The 18,473-nt window shown below is 31.9% G+C and overlaps 2 protein-coding genes across 2 annotated transcripts in view; both read right to left on the bottom strand.

Annotated features, from left to right (window-relative positions):
- Egfr (epidermal growth factor receptor) overlaps positions 1-5,914 on the bottom strand; it is a 159,210-nt gene extending 153,296 nt beyond the window's left edge. Inside the window, exon 1 of the mRNA XM_075313418.1 lies at positions 3,950-5,914. Within this exon, the coding sequence (XP_075169533.1) occupies positions 3,950-4,061 (112 nt within the window). The 5' untranslated portion in view covers positions 4,062-5,914. The remainder of the gene's footprint in view (positions 1-3,949) is intronic.
- An 8,788-nt stretch (positions 5,915-14,702) lies between these two features.
- LOC142240359 (sapecin-like) lies at positions 14,703-15,201 on the bottom strand. The gene has a single exon (XM_075312066.1). It carries the CDS (start codon positions 15,058-15,060, stop codon positions 14,785-14,787), a length of 276 nt encoding a protein of 91 aa, XP_075168181.1. The 5' UTR covers positions 15,061-15,201; the 3' UTR covers positions 14,703-14,784.
- Between the last annotated feature and the right edge of the window lie 3,272 nt (positions 15,202-18,473).

Here is an 18,473-nt window from a genome sequence, read left to right as displayed (position 1 = left end):
GACAGTATGATATGAAGCATTGAGGATATTCCATGACTCCATTCTATAGTAACTAAATGGACTGGCTGACTCTGGCTCTATTACAACAACTTGTTGTCATTGTATTTTTTTATGAAAAGAGTTTCATTATAAGTCTTTTCATTTCATTTTTGTTATTGTTACTATTTTTTTATATTATTACGTTTCGTTTTCCATGACATGGTCTCTTAGCGAGACCAGAAACTTTATTCTTCTTTTGGACTTCTTATTCTTTGGCTGGCTGGCTGGATGGATGGTTGGTTAACTACTTTTTTCTCTTCTTTTCAACTCCAAGTCAAGCAAATAAAACATTCAACATAAAAACAAACAACACCAAAGACTGTGGCAGTATTAAGAAGTTGCCACTATATTGGCAATAACTTGGCCAGAAACATTGTTGTTGTTGTTGTTGTTGTGGTGTCGCTGAGAAGAAACCGGTTTGTTATAGGTCCAAAGTGTTGACGGTTCTCCAAAACAAAACAGACACAAAACATACTTATGCTGGTGGGGCGATTGGGCATGCTGAATGTCCATTCCTATATGGTTGAATATATCTACCAGTTTCAGAGACAAAATAAATATATGGATGAATGTATCCAAACAACGGAGCCCATACACAGCGATCCAACTAAAGTACCAGTAACCATAAAGATATATGACCAAGAAAAAATGAAGTTGCATCAACTTTATCTATGGCAGCCTATAGATACAAGATTGCAGAATAAACTTTTACACAGTGGAAGAACCACAGGAAAAAAAGTTACCAAAACAAAATTATTGTTTACATTCTCAATGCTTATCGAAATACCTATGCAAATACACACATATATATCGATTATTCTCCTATCGATAATAGTAACAGATGATATGTATTAGAAAATATCGATATTGCAGTTTTAATAAGATCAAAATAAAAACTATGACTTATTAATGGAATTTTAATTTTTAATACTGCTAATTGATAATAACAACATATATTGTAGCAAAAATAATTGATATAGAGATGTTAGTAATTTAAAGAATATACACATAAAAATTATTTTCTCGGCTACGAAATTTTAGACAAACAAAGTGGTTAAAGTTGTTTCTTTCGATGGAACAAATGTGATCGTGGGCACCATTAAAATATTTATTTGCCTTTCAGGATAAAACTTTAACAATAAAATAAAACATCGTTGGTCTAAAATTTCATTTTGGAGAACAACAAATATTTTTAATTTTTTTTTTTTTAAAGTGAACTGACACATCCACAATTCTTAAGGTAAATTTTTGTTTATATATAATCAAGTTATTGTATAGAAAATAAATCACCCATAGATATCCCTTATTATGTTTCTACTATGCTTTAACAATAATCTAACCCACTGTGCCAAGTGATGGTTTGGTTTCTAGTGGGCATACACAGCTGTCAAAGCTGGAATTATTTTTCTCACACACTGTATTTTTTTTGTCTACAACTTCTCTGCTGTAACTCTGCATTCGGTTGCATATCTTATCTGTATGCTTCTATGATCTCTGCTATCATATTTGATATCACATTGTAGCGGAGCATTAGGCAGCAGAAGTAGATAATAATGACGATATCAAAAACAGCTGAAATGGACCCAAATGAATGCAGTAAAAAATAAACCTAATATGGCATTTTTGCTGATAGAGTGTGTTTGTGTGTGAGAGAGAAAGAGGGCTCCACAAAAGGGGAGCCTAAAGAAACCACAAACAAAACATTAACCAACAACAGTGGTAATAAGAAACCATCAACATAGTTAGAGTTGGGTGAAGTATACTTTTATCAACAGAGTACCATCAAATACAATGCCCTACTATTCTCTCTAACTCTCTATATACCAAACCAAACACTATCTCACCATAACAATACTCATCTATACTGCAGCAACAACAAAACACCATATCAAATAATCAAAGGTAAATACTACAGGTGAACCAAAGTTGATGCAAGAGTAGTGCAAAACACGTTGTTGCATTTAGGCATTGTACCTCCTCCACCATCCTCTCTAGTTGACTGTAATACAGAAGATTTGTTTTCAATTTCAAGCTACCAACAGAGAGGGTCCTTAACACTTTCAAAATTGACTTTAGATAATTGGTTAACAACTACGGATATCTGTTGAGAGAAATCTCCATTATATTAAAATACAAAGTAATTATCGTAGATCGAAATGCATACAAAATTGTGACTAAGATTTTAATATTGCGAAATGCCCGCTTATCAACAATTGTTGTGTACTTTAGCAAAAGTTTTAAATATCGCATGATAAGCAAAAAACAAAATAAATTTATGATATAAAATTAAAGAAGCCGAGTTGAGTCGTCGTATGGTAGGTACATATATGACGTTATTTGTCTTTTAACTGTAATTCACAAGAAAAAATTTTTTTAAACAAAGTACACAACTTTATTAAACAGAAAAGCAAGAGCAATAATGCAAACAACAACAAAAAAGCAAATAAAAACAAAATATAATAAACAACAAAATTTTATAAAGTAAAATAAGTGAATAAACCTTAACATTGTCATTTCATGTGGCATATATAATTAGCAAAAAATAAAAATAAAATAAAATAATTGCAAAATCACAAAAAAGGTATGAATTTCTTATGGCTTGTGAATAAATTAATTGCAATTTCATTTTCAGGGTTATATCTGAATTTCCAAGGGGAAAACCGACCTATATGCATCAGATATAATTTCCGGAGTGTTTTTGTTTTGATGACAATATATCGCAGACATATTACATTTATTATAGTGTAAATCTCCAAAAGATATTGAGGCATTTATTTAAAGAAAAAAAGAAAATCATGGAGAAAAACTATCTCAATCGAGTATTTAATGACTACAAAATAAAAAAAAAATCATAATAGAGTTACTAAATTCGATTTATTGATTAATCCCTTTTTGTCAAAAAAGTGGCAAAGTCTACTTTTCCTATTCCTCAGATTCAACTTTTGATGTTATCCAAAAATTGACTTTTCATGTTGACAAATATCGATGCTAAAATTCCAAATGACAACTTTTACGTTAAAAAATGGACTTTCGCTATGTAACTTTATAGAGAATATAGATATCGATCTTTTCGCCAATAAAAAAGTCGAAAATAGACTTTTCAACTTTTTGTTAAAAGGGCGATAACTAAATTTGTATATTGTCCAAAATCGTTTAGTAAACGGGCAATCAAGTGCCAACATCGAGAGAATATTGTTTTATAGCTTAGAACATGGATGTGTTTGGGAAAACATATCGTTAGCAGAAATGCAAAAGAACGTAACTAACAAAAATTCGAAAAATGTTTTTTTGACTGCATTTGGCGTGTTTTATCAACGGCTATGGTTTCACAAACTTTTAGGTTGCTACGAACAAAAATAAAGTCGGAGTGTTTTAATCAGTATTAAAAAAAATGGTTACGTAAACATTATTTTTTGCAGATTTTATAACGTTTTTACCTTCTCCTGTAGAAAATGAAAATTGTAGTTACGTTCTTTTGCATTTCTGCCAACGATATATCACACATATGTTTGGTTAGATATAAGGTAACGGTTAAAAAATTGTAAATCCACTCATTCATACCAAGAAGGTTCGTTGTTGATATTTTCGTGAACAGCCATTCTTGGTTTCATGAAATTAGTAAAGAATTCTCAAAAGTGTATATTTTTAAAATTCAATTAAATAGTTTACAGAAATTTAAAATTTAACTGATTATTGTTAAGAAATATGGGTAAACATAATTTTGTTTATTAAGGTGGGTACTAAATTCGCCTCTTAAAATTGTGAAGTGAAATCTAAATATGCAAAAAATCTATACTTGAAAAAATACATAACTTAAGTTTTCTAAAGAACTGAAACCATGTTAAATCATGATTTTCCCCTGAAGCAAATCATAGTACCCACCCTTATGTTTGGAAAATCATAAGCTTACCTTTTGTATCGCCATGATCTGCATATCCTGGTGTGCCTGCTGTCGATAAATCCAGGGCTAAAAGTAGCATTAATATGCCCAACATATATCCCAATTGTACAGATATGGCCATTTTGTCAATATGTCGTATATTTTTTGTTTTTCAATCAATATAATTAACCACTAATGATTAATTGCTGATTGATATAAAATTTTGCGAGAAAACACAATTCCTTTTGTTTTGATTTTTTTTATTTTCTTTTTAAGAGATAATTATTTATCTATGACGATAATAATATAAAGAGTGAGTATGTTTATGTTTTATTTTTACTATTATTTGGGTTTTCGTTTTTAGCGTGTGCTTTATTATAGTTTTCTTGCTAATGTTCACTGAAGCGCGACCGACGACTATGCGTTTTTTTTAATCTTTTCTTGTTACCAAAAAGAGGGGTAAACAGTCAAACAAATCAATGTAGCGTAACGCCGACAACGGTGATGTCGTTTAAAGACCCATGAATTAGTGAGGGCCCAACCGTCCCGGTTTGAAGAGGGCAATACGAGACTAGTAATTTTCTGATTTTTTGCAACAATTTTCTTTTTTTTCCTTTTTTGATTTGGTTCAATGGAAATGCATTTCAGGTTGACTTTCGTAATTTTTTTGTTTCTTATTTGCTTCTAATAAAAATGCATATTCGATGTCAGCTGATGACAGCGAGACATTAACGATTCTAATACCGATAATAATATTGATGCTGATAGTAGAGATGATGATGTTAAGAGAAGGACTGATTTGCTCATTGTGGTTTATTGATGGCCTGGTGATGCTGTTGTCGTTGAAACAAACAAGGGCAATGATAACGATATTTTTTGCGGCCTTTTAATTTAATATTTCCCTGGCCTTAGGGAGTCTTGAAAAAGACAACATTTTATTTCTTGTTTATATGCACTTCAATAATTCTTTTTTTCCCATAAATTAATGTGTTGCTGGATATTTTGAATTACCGGTTTAAAACGAGATATTCTCCCTTGTCGATTTGTTATCCCAAAAGGTTCATTGATGTTGACTATAGCGTAGTATATTTTTTTTTTTGTTATTATTTGAACTTCTCCCAAGAAATGAGGTTTATTTTACACCTGTTTGATTATACAGAACTCAATGATTTCTAGTCATTTGCATTATTCGTGTCTGGTTCAATTCTATTGTAAAGAAAACCCTTTACATTATTCTCTCATCTCTCTTACTCTCTTCTAGAAAAGGTGTAAACAGTCAGTCACACAATTCACAAACACACGCACACACATACATGAATCAATGCAATGTAAATTTGTACCAATTTTCTTTAATTATAAAAACATCACTTGTTATTAAAATTTTATGGGTAAAATATGTTTCGTTTTATAAATTACTTTTTTATATTTCGCAGTATTTTAATTTGCAAATAGAAGTAGGCACATCAATAAGGGGGGAGATTATATTTTTGTTTTGTTGCACTTGCAACTTAAAAAAACCGAAAGAACCGAACTCCACTCTATATAAACAAACGAATGAATGCTTATTATGGCGAATATAAACAACAATAACAAAAAGAGATTACGCCAAGTAATTGGATACCTGCACTTTTATTATTTTGATCACCATCATTATCATTAAATTATCCATTCTCAATTGACAACAATTTTAGTTTTTTTACGATACAAATGACAAATTCACTGTGGTGCTATAATTGTTGTTTCATTTATTTTGATTTTTGTTATTATTATTCTCTGCAATTATCTTTTTCCAAATTTCTTTTGTAACACAAACAAAAACAGTCTACGTTTATTTTGTATTCAAGCTAATTATTCATTTTAACCGTAAATCGTTATTGTATTTCAAATAAAATTATACACAATAATTAAGAATTGTTCCACACTGTTTAAATTTTCTTTTCGTTAACAAAAAAATATATGGTGGAATTCGTTTTCAACACGTCCGCTTAGCTCAAATCTTCGTGAACGAATGGAAAATCTGTAAAAGAATACAAACGATTGCCTTCTCCTTGTTTGATAAGTTATTACCACAAGTGTTTTAAAAGAGAGAGAGAGTGAGAGATCATTGTTTTGTTAAGAGAGAATCAACTGATAAACTCTAATGGGCAAAGTGCTTGTGTTTTTGTTTATGAAGAGAGCATACAACACAGGGCTATGGCTTGAAAGAACAACCAACTGCATTAGCCAAACATTTGCCCCCAAGTTGAGAATTAACAGAAGAGAGTAAAGTCCCATTGGTTTATTAGAGAACAAGAGATCTTAATTGGTTAAGAGAGTAAGCAACAAACTTTGTTAATATGATTCGTTCAAGTGTGTTTGTGTCCGAACTAGGTTTGTAGAATTTTCGATTTCGAAAAATATGGTTGTGGTATAAGCTAAGTAGAATGAAAGTATACCCTATGTTTGCCAGAGATGGCTAGCCGATAACAATGGAACATATAACATGAGACACTATCATCATAAAGTGTGGGAAAGCCAAGTGGTTTCATCTGTTTGCTTAGTCTAATGCTCCGCACAAAATGTCTATATGTTACGGATATCTTATAATGTGTTCAAGTCAGGGTTACATTTGGACTGCCAAAAGCACCGTGGCACGACCGCGAGCCATTTGGTACTTTCTCATCACAATTACTATATATAGATTTATTCTGACATTGATGAAATAAACATATTCCAAACTGAGAATATTTTAGTTTTTATGACATAATCTCAACATTTTTGAAAGAAATATTGTCTATACCACATTCGTCCGCGAATGTGAAATGTGATTTTCTCCGCCACATTGAGGAACAGAGTATTATAAGATAGTGTTTATATTTGAAGCGACAGAAGGAGACGAAATACACACGGTGTCTTTAGCAATAATGCTTAGAGCTGGCCCCTGAGCCGGTTGCCACAGTTGGTAGAATTCTACAAAATTTGGCAAATTTTTTATTGTTTTGTAGGTTACTAGAATTCTTGAAATAAACTTTTGACAACATTTTCTATGAAAATAAACATTTTACAACATTTTTTATAGAATAAAAATTGGACAACATTTTCTATAGAAATAAAATTTTGACAAAATTTCCTATAGAAATAAATTGTTGGCAAAATTTTCTATAAAAATAAAATTTTCTGCAGAAATAAATTATTGACAAAATTTTCTATGGAAATAAAATTTAGACAAAATTTCCTATAGACAAAATTTTCTATAGGAATAAAATGTTGACAAAGTGTTCTATAGAAATAAAATTTTGACAACATTTTTTACAGAAATAAAATTTTGACAAATTTTTTTATAGAAATAAAATTTTGTGCAGAAATAAATTATTGACAAAATTGTCTATGCAAATAAAATTTTGACAAAATTTCCTATAGAAATAAGTTGTTGACAAAACTTTCTATGGAAATAAAATGTTGACAACATTTTCTATAAATATAAAATTTTGACAAAATTTCCTATAGAAATAAATTGTTGACAAAATTTTCTATAAAAATAAACATTTTACAAAATTTTCTATAGAATAAAAATTGGACAACATTTTTCTATAGAAATAAAATTTTGACAAAATTTCCTATAGAAATAAATTGTTGACAAAATTTTCTGCAGAAATAAATTATTGAAAATAAAATTTTGACAAAATTTCCTATAGAAATATAATGTTGAAAAAATTTTCTATAGGAATAAAATTTTGACAAAGTGTTCTATAGAAAAAAAATTTTGACAAAATTTTCTATAGAAATAAAATTTTGACAAATTTTTTTATAGAAATAAAATTTTGACAAATTTTTCCTATGAAAATAAAATTTTTACAAAATTTTCTGCAGAAATACAAATTTGCAAAATTTTAGCACTTTTTGGCTTCGAAAATTACATTTTTAGTACATTTACGTCAACATCATTTATCATCCCTCCCAATAAACACAGGATGAGCGTTTTTCAAATGCAACAACTTTTCAGTTTGAGGGTAAATATAATTTTCAACATAAATTCAACTTGACCTGAAATAGCTCATCTTCAATACATCTTCAAATTGTTTGCGAATTACTTCCAATTTGCCAAAATGTTGACGAAATCTTTGAAAAGGTGTTGAAGGTAATATGAGAAAACTTTGACAAAACACTACCCTAAAATGCAACGAAAAAACCATGTGGTTTTCAATACTTATTTGTGCAACGAAGTTCGTGGTCAATTGCAAGAAATAAAAAAATGGAAAATTTTAGACAAATAACCAAATAGTTTATAAAAATAGGTAAGTGAAAATAATAAATGAAATAAAACTTTAAGGAAGTCACTAAATGTATATCTCTTTGCAGAAAACTAAAATTATGGATCCTACGTTTTTGAAAACATTAAAAAGCTGACCGATGAAAAAATGGTTGACAATTAACTGGAACTGCTTCAAATAGTTTATAATAATTGGTACGTCAATATGAAAGATTAAATCATCACTTTAGAGAAGTCACTAAATTTAAATCTCTTTGCAGAAAACTAAAATCTTTGGATGCTACATTCTTGCAAACATTAAGAAGCTGACCAATGAAAAATGAGTGGCTTATCGACAAGAAAAAGTTTCCAGAAACATTACAAGTGCAACCAATTAAAATTGTTAAAAACAATAAATTGTTGAAATCAACAACTTCTGGATGAAAATGTGCATCACATCGTTAGTTTAATTCATATGCTATTATCAGTTTAAAGTGGATATTTTGTGAATTCCTTCTGCTGGAAATCAATTCTAACACGCGGTCCAGTACGTTCCTAATTTCAAATTGCCCGCATGTTAATAAATTTTAATGCTGTTTTATGACACCAAAAGGAAGGAAATCGAATTATCAATGCAAAATTGTTTACTAATAATGTTTAAGATATTTAAAGTTTTGTTGTTTGTTTTTTTTTTTTGTTCTTATTTGTTGATATGTTTAATAAGATTATTATTTATCAATTGGTATTGTAGTGTATTATGTAGTGTAGTGTATTATTATATATTTTATTTTGATAAAAATGAATAAATTATACAAAATTCATAGAATTTTGGCTTTGACTTTCAATTTGAAGTGGGGATATCATTCATACAAATTTAGGTTGAAAAGTATTTGCAACGATGTTAATTTTGAATTTGACTCGCATCGAAAATTGTTTGACAAATTATTGAGTAGCGATGCATTTCAATTTGAGGATAGCACTTGAGATATTATTGCTAATGTGTTGAATTTCACTGTTGAGGGTAATGTCTGTTTTTTGTTGAGAACGCGATTTTCTCAACAATTTCTCAACTTGAATATTACCCTAATCCTTTGAAAAAATGTTTGAAAAATTGTTGAAATTTAGCATTTTTCAAACGTTTGTGTTTATTGGGTAGAGTTATTCTGCCCTAAATGTGAACGTTTCTCAGATATCAACTCTAAAAATTATAAATAGCTGACATTGAAGAAATAAACATATTCCAAACTGAGGATGTTTTAGTTTTTATTACAGAAGCTCAGCATTTTTGAGAGGAATATTTTCTATACTACATTCGTCCGAAAATGTTAAAAGAGAAGTGTGATTTTTTTCCCGCCACATTGAGGAACGGAGTATTATATGAATGTGTATATATTTGAAACGACAGAAGAAGACGAAATACACACATGGTGTCTTTAGGTAAGTACTATGTTCGCTTTTCGAGTTGAAATTTTCGCGGTTACTTTATTAAAACAGTTCAATATAAAGCAGATAAATTAATTCAATTGATGCATAGTTTCTTGTTCCTCTAAATTTCGGCAAGATATTATGGGAATATGTTTGTTATCATTTACTATTTTGATTATTTAAGGAAAAGTAATCGCGAAAATAAAGTGGTTTTCAACTCGAAAACAGAACATAGTACACACCTTTTAGCAGTTATGCTTAGAGCTGGCCCCTGAGCCGGTTGCCACAGTTGGTAGAATTCTACAAAATTTGGCAAATTTTTTATTGTTTTGTAGGTTACTAGAATTCTTGATTTTGGTAGTTTTTGCAAGGAAGTACATCTTCATAAATTTTCTATTGAAATAAACTTTTGACAAAATTTTCTATGAAAATAAACATTTTACAAAATTTTTTATAGAATAAAAATTGGACAACATTTTCTATAGAAATAAAATTTTGACAAAATTTTCTATGGAAATAAAATTTTGACAAAATTTCCTATAGAAATATTATTTTGACAAAATTTTCTATAAAAATAAATTATTGACAAAATTTTCTATGGAAATAAAATTTTGACAAAATTTCCTATAGAAATAAATTGTTGACAAAATTTTCTATAAAAATAAAATTTCCTATAGAAATAAATTGTTGACAAAATTTTCTATAAAAATAAACGTTTTACAAAATTTTCTATAGAATAAAAATTGGACAACATTTTCTATAGAAATAAAATTTTGACAAAATTTCCTATAGAAATAAATTGTTGACAAAATTTTCTATAAAAATAAAATTTTCTGCAGAAATAAATTATTGACAAAATTTTCTATGAAAATAAAATTTTGACAAAATTTCCCTATAGAAATAAAATGTTGACAACATTTTCTATAGAAATAAAATTTTGACAAAATTTTCAATTGAAATAAAATTTTGACAAAATTTTCTATAGAAATAAAATTTTCTATAGAAATAAAATTTTGACAAATTATTCTATGAAAATAAAATTTTTACAAAATTTTCTGCAGAAATACAAATTTGCAAAATTAGATTTTGTTAGAAAATCTAAAAAAAATTGCCCAATAATCTTTAAATTTTATATTATTTAATTTTAGCACTTTTTGGCTTTGAAAATTACATTTTTAGTACATTTCCGTCAACATCATTTATCATCCCTTGTTCAAGCCTTAAATGCCTGGTTATGCATCTAAAAGTGTAGCGTAGCCGTAACGTATGCTTTTTTGGCGATTAGCCTAATTGAAAAAACGTAGCATATGATCGGCAAGCTAATAAACACACTATCAAAAAGAGGCGCAAAAAAGATTGATTTGTTTAAAATTCAAAATGAACTGGAGTGATATAGAAGTGAATCTATGTCTTTTAAACTTGTGGAGACTATATAGAAAAAATAAGAAGTGTAAAACTCGTCGAAAAAGAAGGTGGTCTGTTCGCCCAATCAATAGAGATTGGAATAAAAGTGGTTACCATAAAAAGGTGTTCCAGAATATAAGACTACATGATGATGAACATTTCTTCTAACATACTCGCATGAGTAAAGAAGTTTTCAATTTATTGCTTTTTTCGGGAAGTCGGCATTCTGCACTGAATTTATTATAAATGCATTCATGCGACTGTACGCATAATATCAATTTATCTTCATCCATTTTAACCGAACACCGCACAGTTGTATGTTTTAATTAACTATATTTTCACTAAACACCTTTCAATCGATGACGATTGTTTTTTTGATCAGCTGATACGACAACGACACGCCAACCTTTGTTGTTATCTGAATCATACGACACGTCTACGTTGTGGAAACGTTGGGTAATCGTTTGTATATCAAAAACAAACAGCTGACACGCCACGCTACGCTTACGTCCCGTTTTTGGATAACCAGGCCTTAAGACCTGTTAACGTCCCACCATCAACATGGATTCCGTAAGGTACACAGTACGACGACAGCCTTACATGCCATTTCGACACATATCAATAAGGGACTTAAACAGCCCAGGCCGTGTCATAGGACGGTCCTCGTGGCGCTTGACCTATCGAAAGTATTCGATACGGTCAACCATGCCACATTATTTGAGGACATCGAAAATATGTCCCTACCGGCAGAAGTGAAACGTTGGGTGCTGAATTATATGTGTGGACGTCAGTCGTACGTGGAATTCAGGGACAAAAAGTCAAAACCCCGTAGAGTTAAACAGGGAGTTCCCCAGGGTGGGGTGATATCTCCGGCAATGTTTAACCTCTACCTGTCCTCGATTCCACGCCCACCTGACAGCGTCGAGATTGTATCATATGCGGATGACTGTACAATCTTTGCATCTGGGCCCAATGTTGATGACATCTGCGATCGTTTAAATGTCTACTTAGCTAATCTTACCAGTTATTTCACCTCGAGAAACTTGAGGATATCCCCCACCAAATCATCAGCCACACTATTCACTACATGGACGGCAGAAGTGCGCAGGCAGTTGAATATTAGTGTCGATGGCGAAATAATTCCGACCACAAATTACCCCAAGATTCTTGGGGTCACATTCGACAGCCTCTTCAGGTCGTCTGCCCATGCCACTGCAATTTGTAATAAGCTCCGTGGTAGAAACAAGGTCCTCAAGTCACTTGCCGGCAGTACTTGGGGTGCGGACAAAGAAACCTTGTTAACTACCTACAAGGCAATTGGCCGGTCAGTGGTAAACTATGCAGCGCCAGTGTGGACACCGCAGACTAGTGATATGCAGTGGAATAACATTCAAACCTGTCAGAACGCTGCCCTTAGAACTGCGACTGAGTGTCTCCGCAGCACACCCCTGGATCACCTTTATGTGGAGACAAAGATCATCCCTGTGCGAAGACACAACTAGATGTTGTCAAAGCAGTATCTCCTGGGTTGTTATCGCAGTAATCATCCAAACCACCATCTCATGGATGCACAACCACCACCCAGGAACGTAAGGGTTGATATACATAATCTAGAGCACGAGATCCAGTGCTACAAAAGAGAACCTCTAGATCAAGCAGCGTACCAGGCAGGTTTGAACAGGATTCATGAGGATACTGTAGCTGAAGCGGTGAGAAGCTACAAGGTTAATCCTGTTCTCGGAGTCCGTCCACCGCCCATAGCACCGGAGGAAAGAGACCTCCCACGGCAGACTAGGGTAGTTTTAGCCCAGTTAAGATCAGGCAAGTGCAGCCGCCTCAATTCCTATTTATCAGTGACATACGTAGCTGACGTATGTCCAATTTGCAACCAAGGGCCACACGACACGCGTCATCTTTTCTCTTGCCCACCTAAACCAACCCGACTTACCGCCAGGTCACTCTGGACGCATCCCACCTTAGTCGCAGAGTTCCTCGATCTGGCCACAAGCTGAAGTACCAAAGCGTATAACATAAAACTGGATGAAATCACAATAAACTGTTACAACAATAACCTGTTAACGTTGCCGTAACGTAACGCCGACGTATGATTTTTTGATGATTAGCCTAACGTATCTTATGATCTCTAAATTTGTAAACAAATTATCAAGAAGAGTCTGCTGGACTTATTTTTACAGTAAAGCCTCTCAAACTTAGATACTCTGAAAACCGGACACCTCCAAAACGGGGACAGTTGTCTGGGGATGTTTGCTATATTAACAAATTAAAATTAACCTCTCATTACTGGAGATCTCCCAAATGAGGATAAAATTTAGGCGGCCGTGGGTGTCCACTTTCCAGAGGTTTCACTGTATTTTAAACGAATGATTGAAATTTTTTACATTTAAAATGAATTTTAACCGAAAACACCATAACAACACCTTCTGATGGAAGAGTATCGCAAGAGAAATTTACACTCGTACAGAACATTATCGTAAAAGGCTACTACACCCAGAGAAGGAATATGATACCTCAAACATGTTTTAAGAGCAAAATGTTATTTTTGGGTGGTGACCATGTAACATGGTTTTCGCAACCATGTTATTTTATCGGAAATCATGTATCTGATTTCGGCAAGCAGGTTATATTTGACGAGAAAATAACATTTTAGCGACAAACATGTTTCATGGTCAGCATACAAAAATAACATTTTGCTCTTAAAACATGTTTGAGGTGATCATATTCCTTCTCTGCGTGTATTGAAGTCTTTTTTCAGATCGAATTCGTAGTGAAAAATTGGGGGGTGACAAAAGGAACGACGATATCAGGAAGTATTTGACGATGGCTACCGAAAAAATACTCCTGGACAGTATTTTCCGAGATTTACAAGGTGTGATCAACATCGGCTACAACTGCCGAACAATCTGGCCTTTTCTACGCTGACTTGAGGAATCATCGGTTCATTTGGCGGAGACAGATGACCTTGGTCTACATACTGCTGATTTTAACCGTGTGACTTCTTTTTGTTTCTTCACACGAAAATATTTTTTGTCTTCAATCACGAAACTAATTGATCCAATAATTTTTTATTGAAATGTGTTCAATCACAGAAATGATAGGAGCAATTAAAAAACTGAATTAAAAGTCAATTAAAAAATTAATTGATCCAATTTAAAAATTGATTGATATTATAAATTTTGTGTTTGATTTTTGTTTCAATTAAAAAATGTTTTGAATCAATTTAATTGTTAATTGAATATATTTTGAAACTCAATTAAGACTTTAATTGGAAAAAATTTTCGTGAAATTTTTTTCAGTGTTAGCTTAAAAAAGTACTCTCTTGGCGCAGATTTCAGTTAAATGGCAAGATCGTCTCCTCCATGGAGTTCCTTCAAAAAACCTATTTTCCAGAGGGGCTAAACAATTTGGAGCATCGCTGGGCCAAGTTTATCGAGAGAAAAAGAAACTTTGTTGATATGTTTCAAGAGCAGATTTTTTTTTTGTGAGGGGAATATATAACCTATTTGTCGTAACAATGTTATTTTCTCGGAAATATGTTAGACTAGAAAATTTGCTTGCGATAAAGATGTGTCCCATTCAAAAATAACATATTACTCTTGAAATATGTTTGAGGTGATCATATTCCTTCTATTAGTTTTCCAATTGCAAAATATTTGCTCTCTTCCCCATTCCTTCGATCACACAACCAGCTCAACAAAACACAACCAGTTCCACAAATTACATTAAGAATTTATTTACAATACTTTTTTTTGGTATACACATTTGGTAGACAATTAACAACTGCACTACTTCACTTGCGGCAAACACAAACCGCTTTGGAGTTGCAATATCCTCCTCGATTGCCACGCAACAAACAATGGGCAGCACAAGCTGAGTGATTAACACCAGTACCGCTCAACAAGTCACAGGTAGCTCTCTTATAACGTCCATGTACTTCTGGTTCCAAGTGTTTCAAGGCCAAAGCTCCGTCCACAAATTTTTCATCTTGAGCAGCAGGAGTGGCTGAACTAACAGCCAAACAGGCAACCAAGGCAAAGATAACAGCGACTACCGTGAAATATTTCATTTTGTTTTTGGTAAATTTAAATAAATTTGTTTTCACAGTGTAATTGAATTGTTTAGGCTTTGAGGTTTGCTTAGCTTCTGTTATCTGTCCATCGTTTTGTTCAGGGTATTTATACGTGTGAGCTGGGCATGTCAGTGTCTCCGAATGTATCTTTGTGCTGACTTGAGTTATTTTTGAGCCATTTATGGGTGGCTATTGTATGGGGGAATCACTTGCCAGTGGTTTCGATTTAAATAAAATTATGTGCTGTCTAGCAGATTCATTGGAAATTATGGGTAGTTTTTGTCTATATATTGGCTTATTGATAAGGGTACTTTCCCTGGTTAGGTGATTTTTCTTCATTGTTTATTTTTTTATTAATAGTGTTGCTTATAATCGAGGAATAATGCAAACAGATCTTTTATTTAATTAAAAAAAAACACTCTTACATCTTAAGAGAGGATCGCTTTTACCTGATAAGAATCGTAGTATCATGTATGGAACAAGTGATATTGGCTCAAAGATCTATGATCGGGGAAGAATTTTATACACAGAAAAAGTCTTAATTGAGTTTAAAAAAATATTCAATTAAAAATTTAATTGATTCAACAAAAATTTAATTAAATCAAAAATTAATCACAAAAATTAATATTCAATTTTTTTTGGATCAATTAATTTTTTAATTGACATTCAATTCATTTCTTTAATTGACACTATCATTCCTTCGATTGACGACATTTCAATTAAAACATTAATTGGATCAATTAATTTCGTGATTGAATCAGAAAAATTTTGTTTTGTATGAAGGTCATCTATAATAGCCAACTTGAAGTTATTCTAATTCAAATATTCCCATTTTAAAGTTAAATTTTTTAAGTTAAATGAGAAAACGCCAATTGTCCTAATTCTAAGGACGAAACTTCTTAACTTTTGGGAATTAGAATTTCAAATTTGATGGGTTTCGCCACAGTGTAATCCACTGCAGTTGACACATTTGACAATTGCATTGTGCCCATGGGCCACCACTTCAGTTGTGATTAATTCTTTAATGAAGTGGTGTCCATGGTCCCAGATCTTTGATAACACATGAAGAAGAAAGCAGAAAAACACGAAAAAAATCAAATTTGTTTCCTACACTGAAAAAAAATATTGATTATATATCAAAGATTATACAACCTAAATTTTAGTATACGCAATTTATATTAAGGACAAATTCCTTTAAAATAATTACATTTAATTGAAAGAAAATTTACAATCATTGCTTCAAAAAAAAATTTTTTATTTTGTTTTATTAAATAAATATGACAATTTTTCCAATTAAAGTATTAAGTAAGTTTTAAAAAATAATGAGTTTTAAAAATTAAAAATTTACTTGACTCAACAGTTTTTTTAATTGAAACCAAAATCAATCACAAAAATTAATTTAATTTTTTAATTTATTTTCAATTAATTTTTTAATAGAATTTCAATCAATTTTTTAATTGATACTATCATTTCTGTGATTGAAGACATTTCAATTAAAAATTAATGTGATCAATTCATTCCTTCAAAATTCAAAAATATTATTTGTCTTCAATCACGAAGATTGAAGACAAAGAATATTTTTTTTTTTTTTTTGTGTGCAGGACACAAATTTTGGAAATTGTCGTCTCTCAGTTAAAGTCGGAGGTCTTTGAAGTAAGGCAAATTTTCTTTGAAGTAGAGAAAAATATTTTTTAAATTTTAAATCAACTGATATAATGAAATATATCAGTTGATTTAAAATAAAATCACTTCAAATATAGGCTAAGACTTATTTTAAGGATTTGAATCTTTGGTTTAGAGTTTCTTTTATGAATTAAGAAATACCATTTTACTTTGAAGTATTTGTTATAATTTAAATTTTTAAACTGACATTTGTTTCTAAATGAATAGCTTTATGAATATATGAATGAAAGTTCGATGAATACGATCTGTATCCAATATTAATTTTATTGATCCTAGATTTAAAGCCAGAGAGGTCTTAAAAAAATTTCTTTATTTTAAAAAAAGCCGCATTTTTGGCTCGGAATCAATAAAAAAATCCTTAATTGAAGGTTGACACTTTTGGATACAAGTAAACTTTTTTTGAGTGTAGTATCAAATAAGCAAATCTCAAATTTAAAACAGAATTGAGTCTTAAATATATCCTTAGTACAATTCTCCTTGTCGGCAATGACTATATTTTCAATATTTTTATACCCTCCACCATAGGATGGGGGTATATTAACTTTGTCATTCCGAAATATTGCTCTAAGACCCCATAAAGTATATATATTCTGGGTCGTGGTGAAATTCTGAGTCGATCTGAGCATGTCCGTCCGTCCGTTCGTCTGTTGAAATCACGCTAACTTCCGAACGAAACAAGCTATCGACTTGAAACTTGGCACAAGTAGTTGTTATTGATGTAGGTCGGATGGTATTGCAAATGGGCCATATCGATCCACTTTTACGTATAGCCTCCATATAAACGGACCCCCAAATTTGGCTTGCGGGGACTCTAAGAGAAGCAAATTTTATCCGATCCGGCTGAAATTTGGTACATGGTGTGACCATATGATCTTTAACAACCATGCAAAAATTGCTCAACATAGGTCCATAGTTATATATAGCCCCCATATAAATCGATCCCCCGATTTGGCTTTCGGAGCCTCTAAGAGAAGCAAATTTCACCCGATCCGACTGAAATTTGGTACATGGTGTTAGTATATAGTCTCTAACATTTATGCAAAAATTGGTCCACATCGGTCAATAATTATATATAGCCCCCATATAAACCGATCCCCCGATTTGGCTTGCGGAGCCTCTAAGAGAAGCAAATTTCATCCGATCGGGCTGAAATTTGGTACATGGTGTTAGTATATGGTCTCTAATGACCATGCAAAAAATGGTCCACATCGGTCCATAATTATATATAGCCCCCATATAAACCGATCACCAGATTTGACCTCCGGAGCCTCTTGGAAGACCAAAATTCATCCGATTCGGTTGAAATTTGGTACGTGATGTCAGTATATGGTATCCAACAACCGTACAGGAATTTGTTCATATCAGTCCATAATTATATATAGCCCCCATATAAACCGATCCCCGGATTTGACCTCCGGTGCCTTTTGGAGAAGCAAAATTCATCCGATATGGTTGAAATTTGGTACGTGGTGGTAGTATATGATATGTAGGTTAGGTTAGGTTAGGTGGCAGCCCGATGTATCAAGCTAGACTATTCAGTCCATTGTGAACCACATTGGTGAACTTCTCTCTTATCACTGAGTGCTGCCCGATTCCATGTTAAGCTCAATGACAAGGGACCTCCTTTTTATAGCCGAGTCCGAACGGCGTTCCACATTGCAGTGAAACCACTTAGAGAAGCTTTGAAACCCTCAGAAATGTCACCAGCATTACTGAGGTGGGATAAT

The sequence above is a fragment of the Haematobia irritans genome, chromosome 5 (genome assembly GCF_050003625.1).
Source record: "Haematobia irritans isolate KBUSLIRL chromosome 5, ASM5000362v1, whole genome shotgun sequence".
Taxonomy (NCBI): Eukaryota; Metazoa; Arthropoda; class Insecta; order Diptera; family Muscidae; genus Haematobia; species Haematobia irritans.
This window is presented reverse-complemented; position numbering and strand designations above follow the sequence as displayed.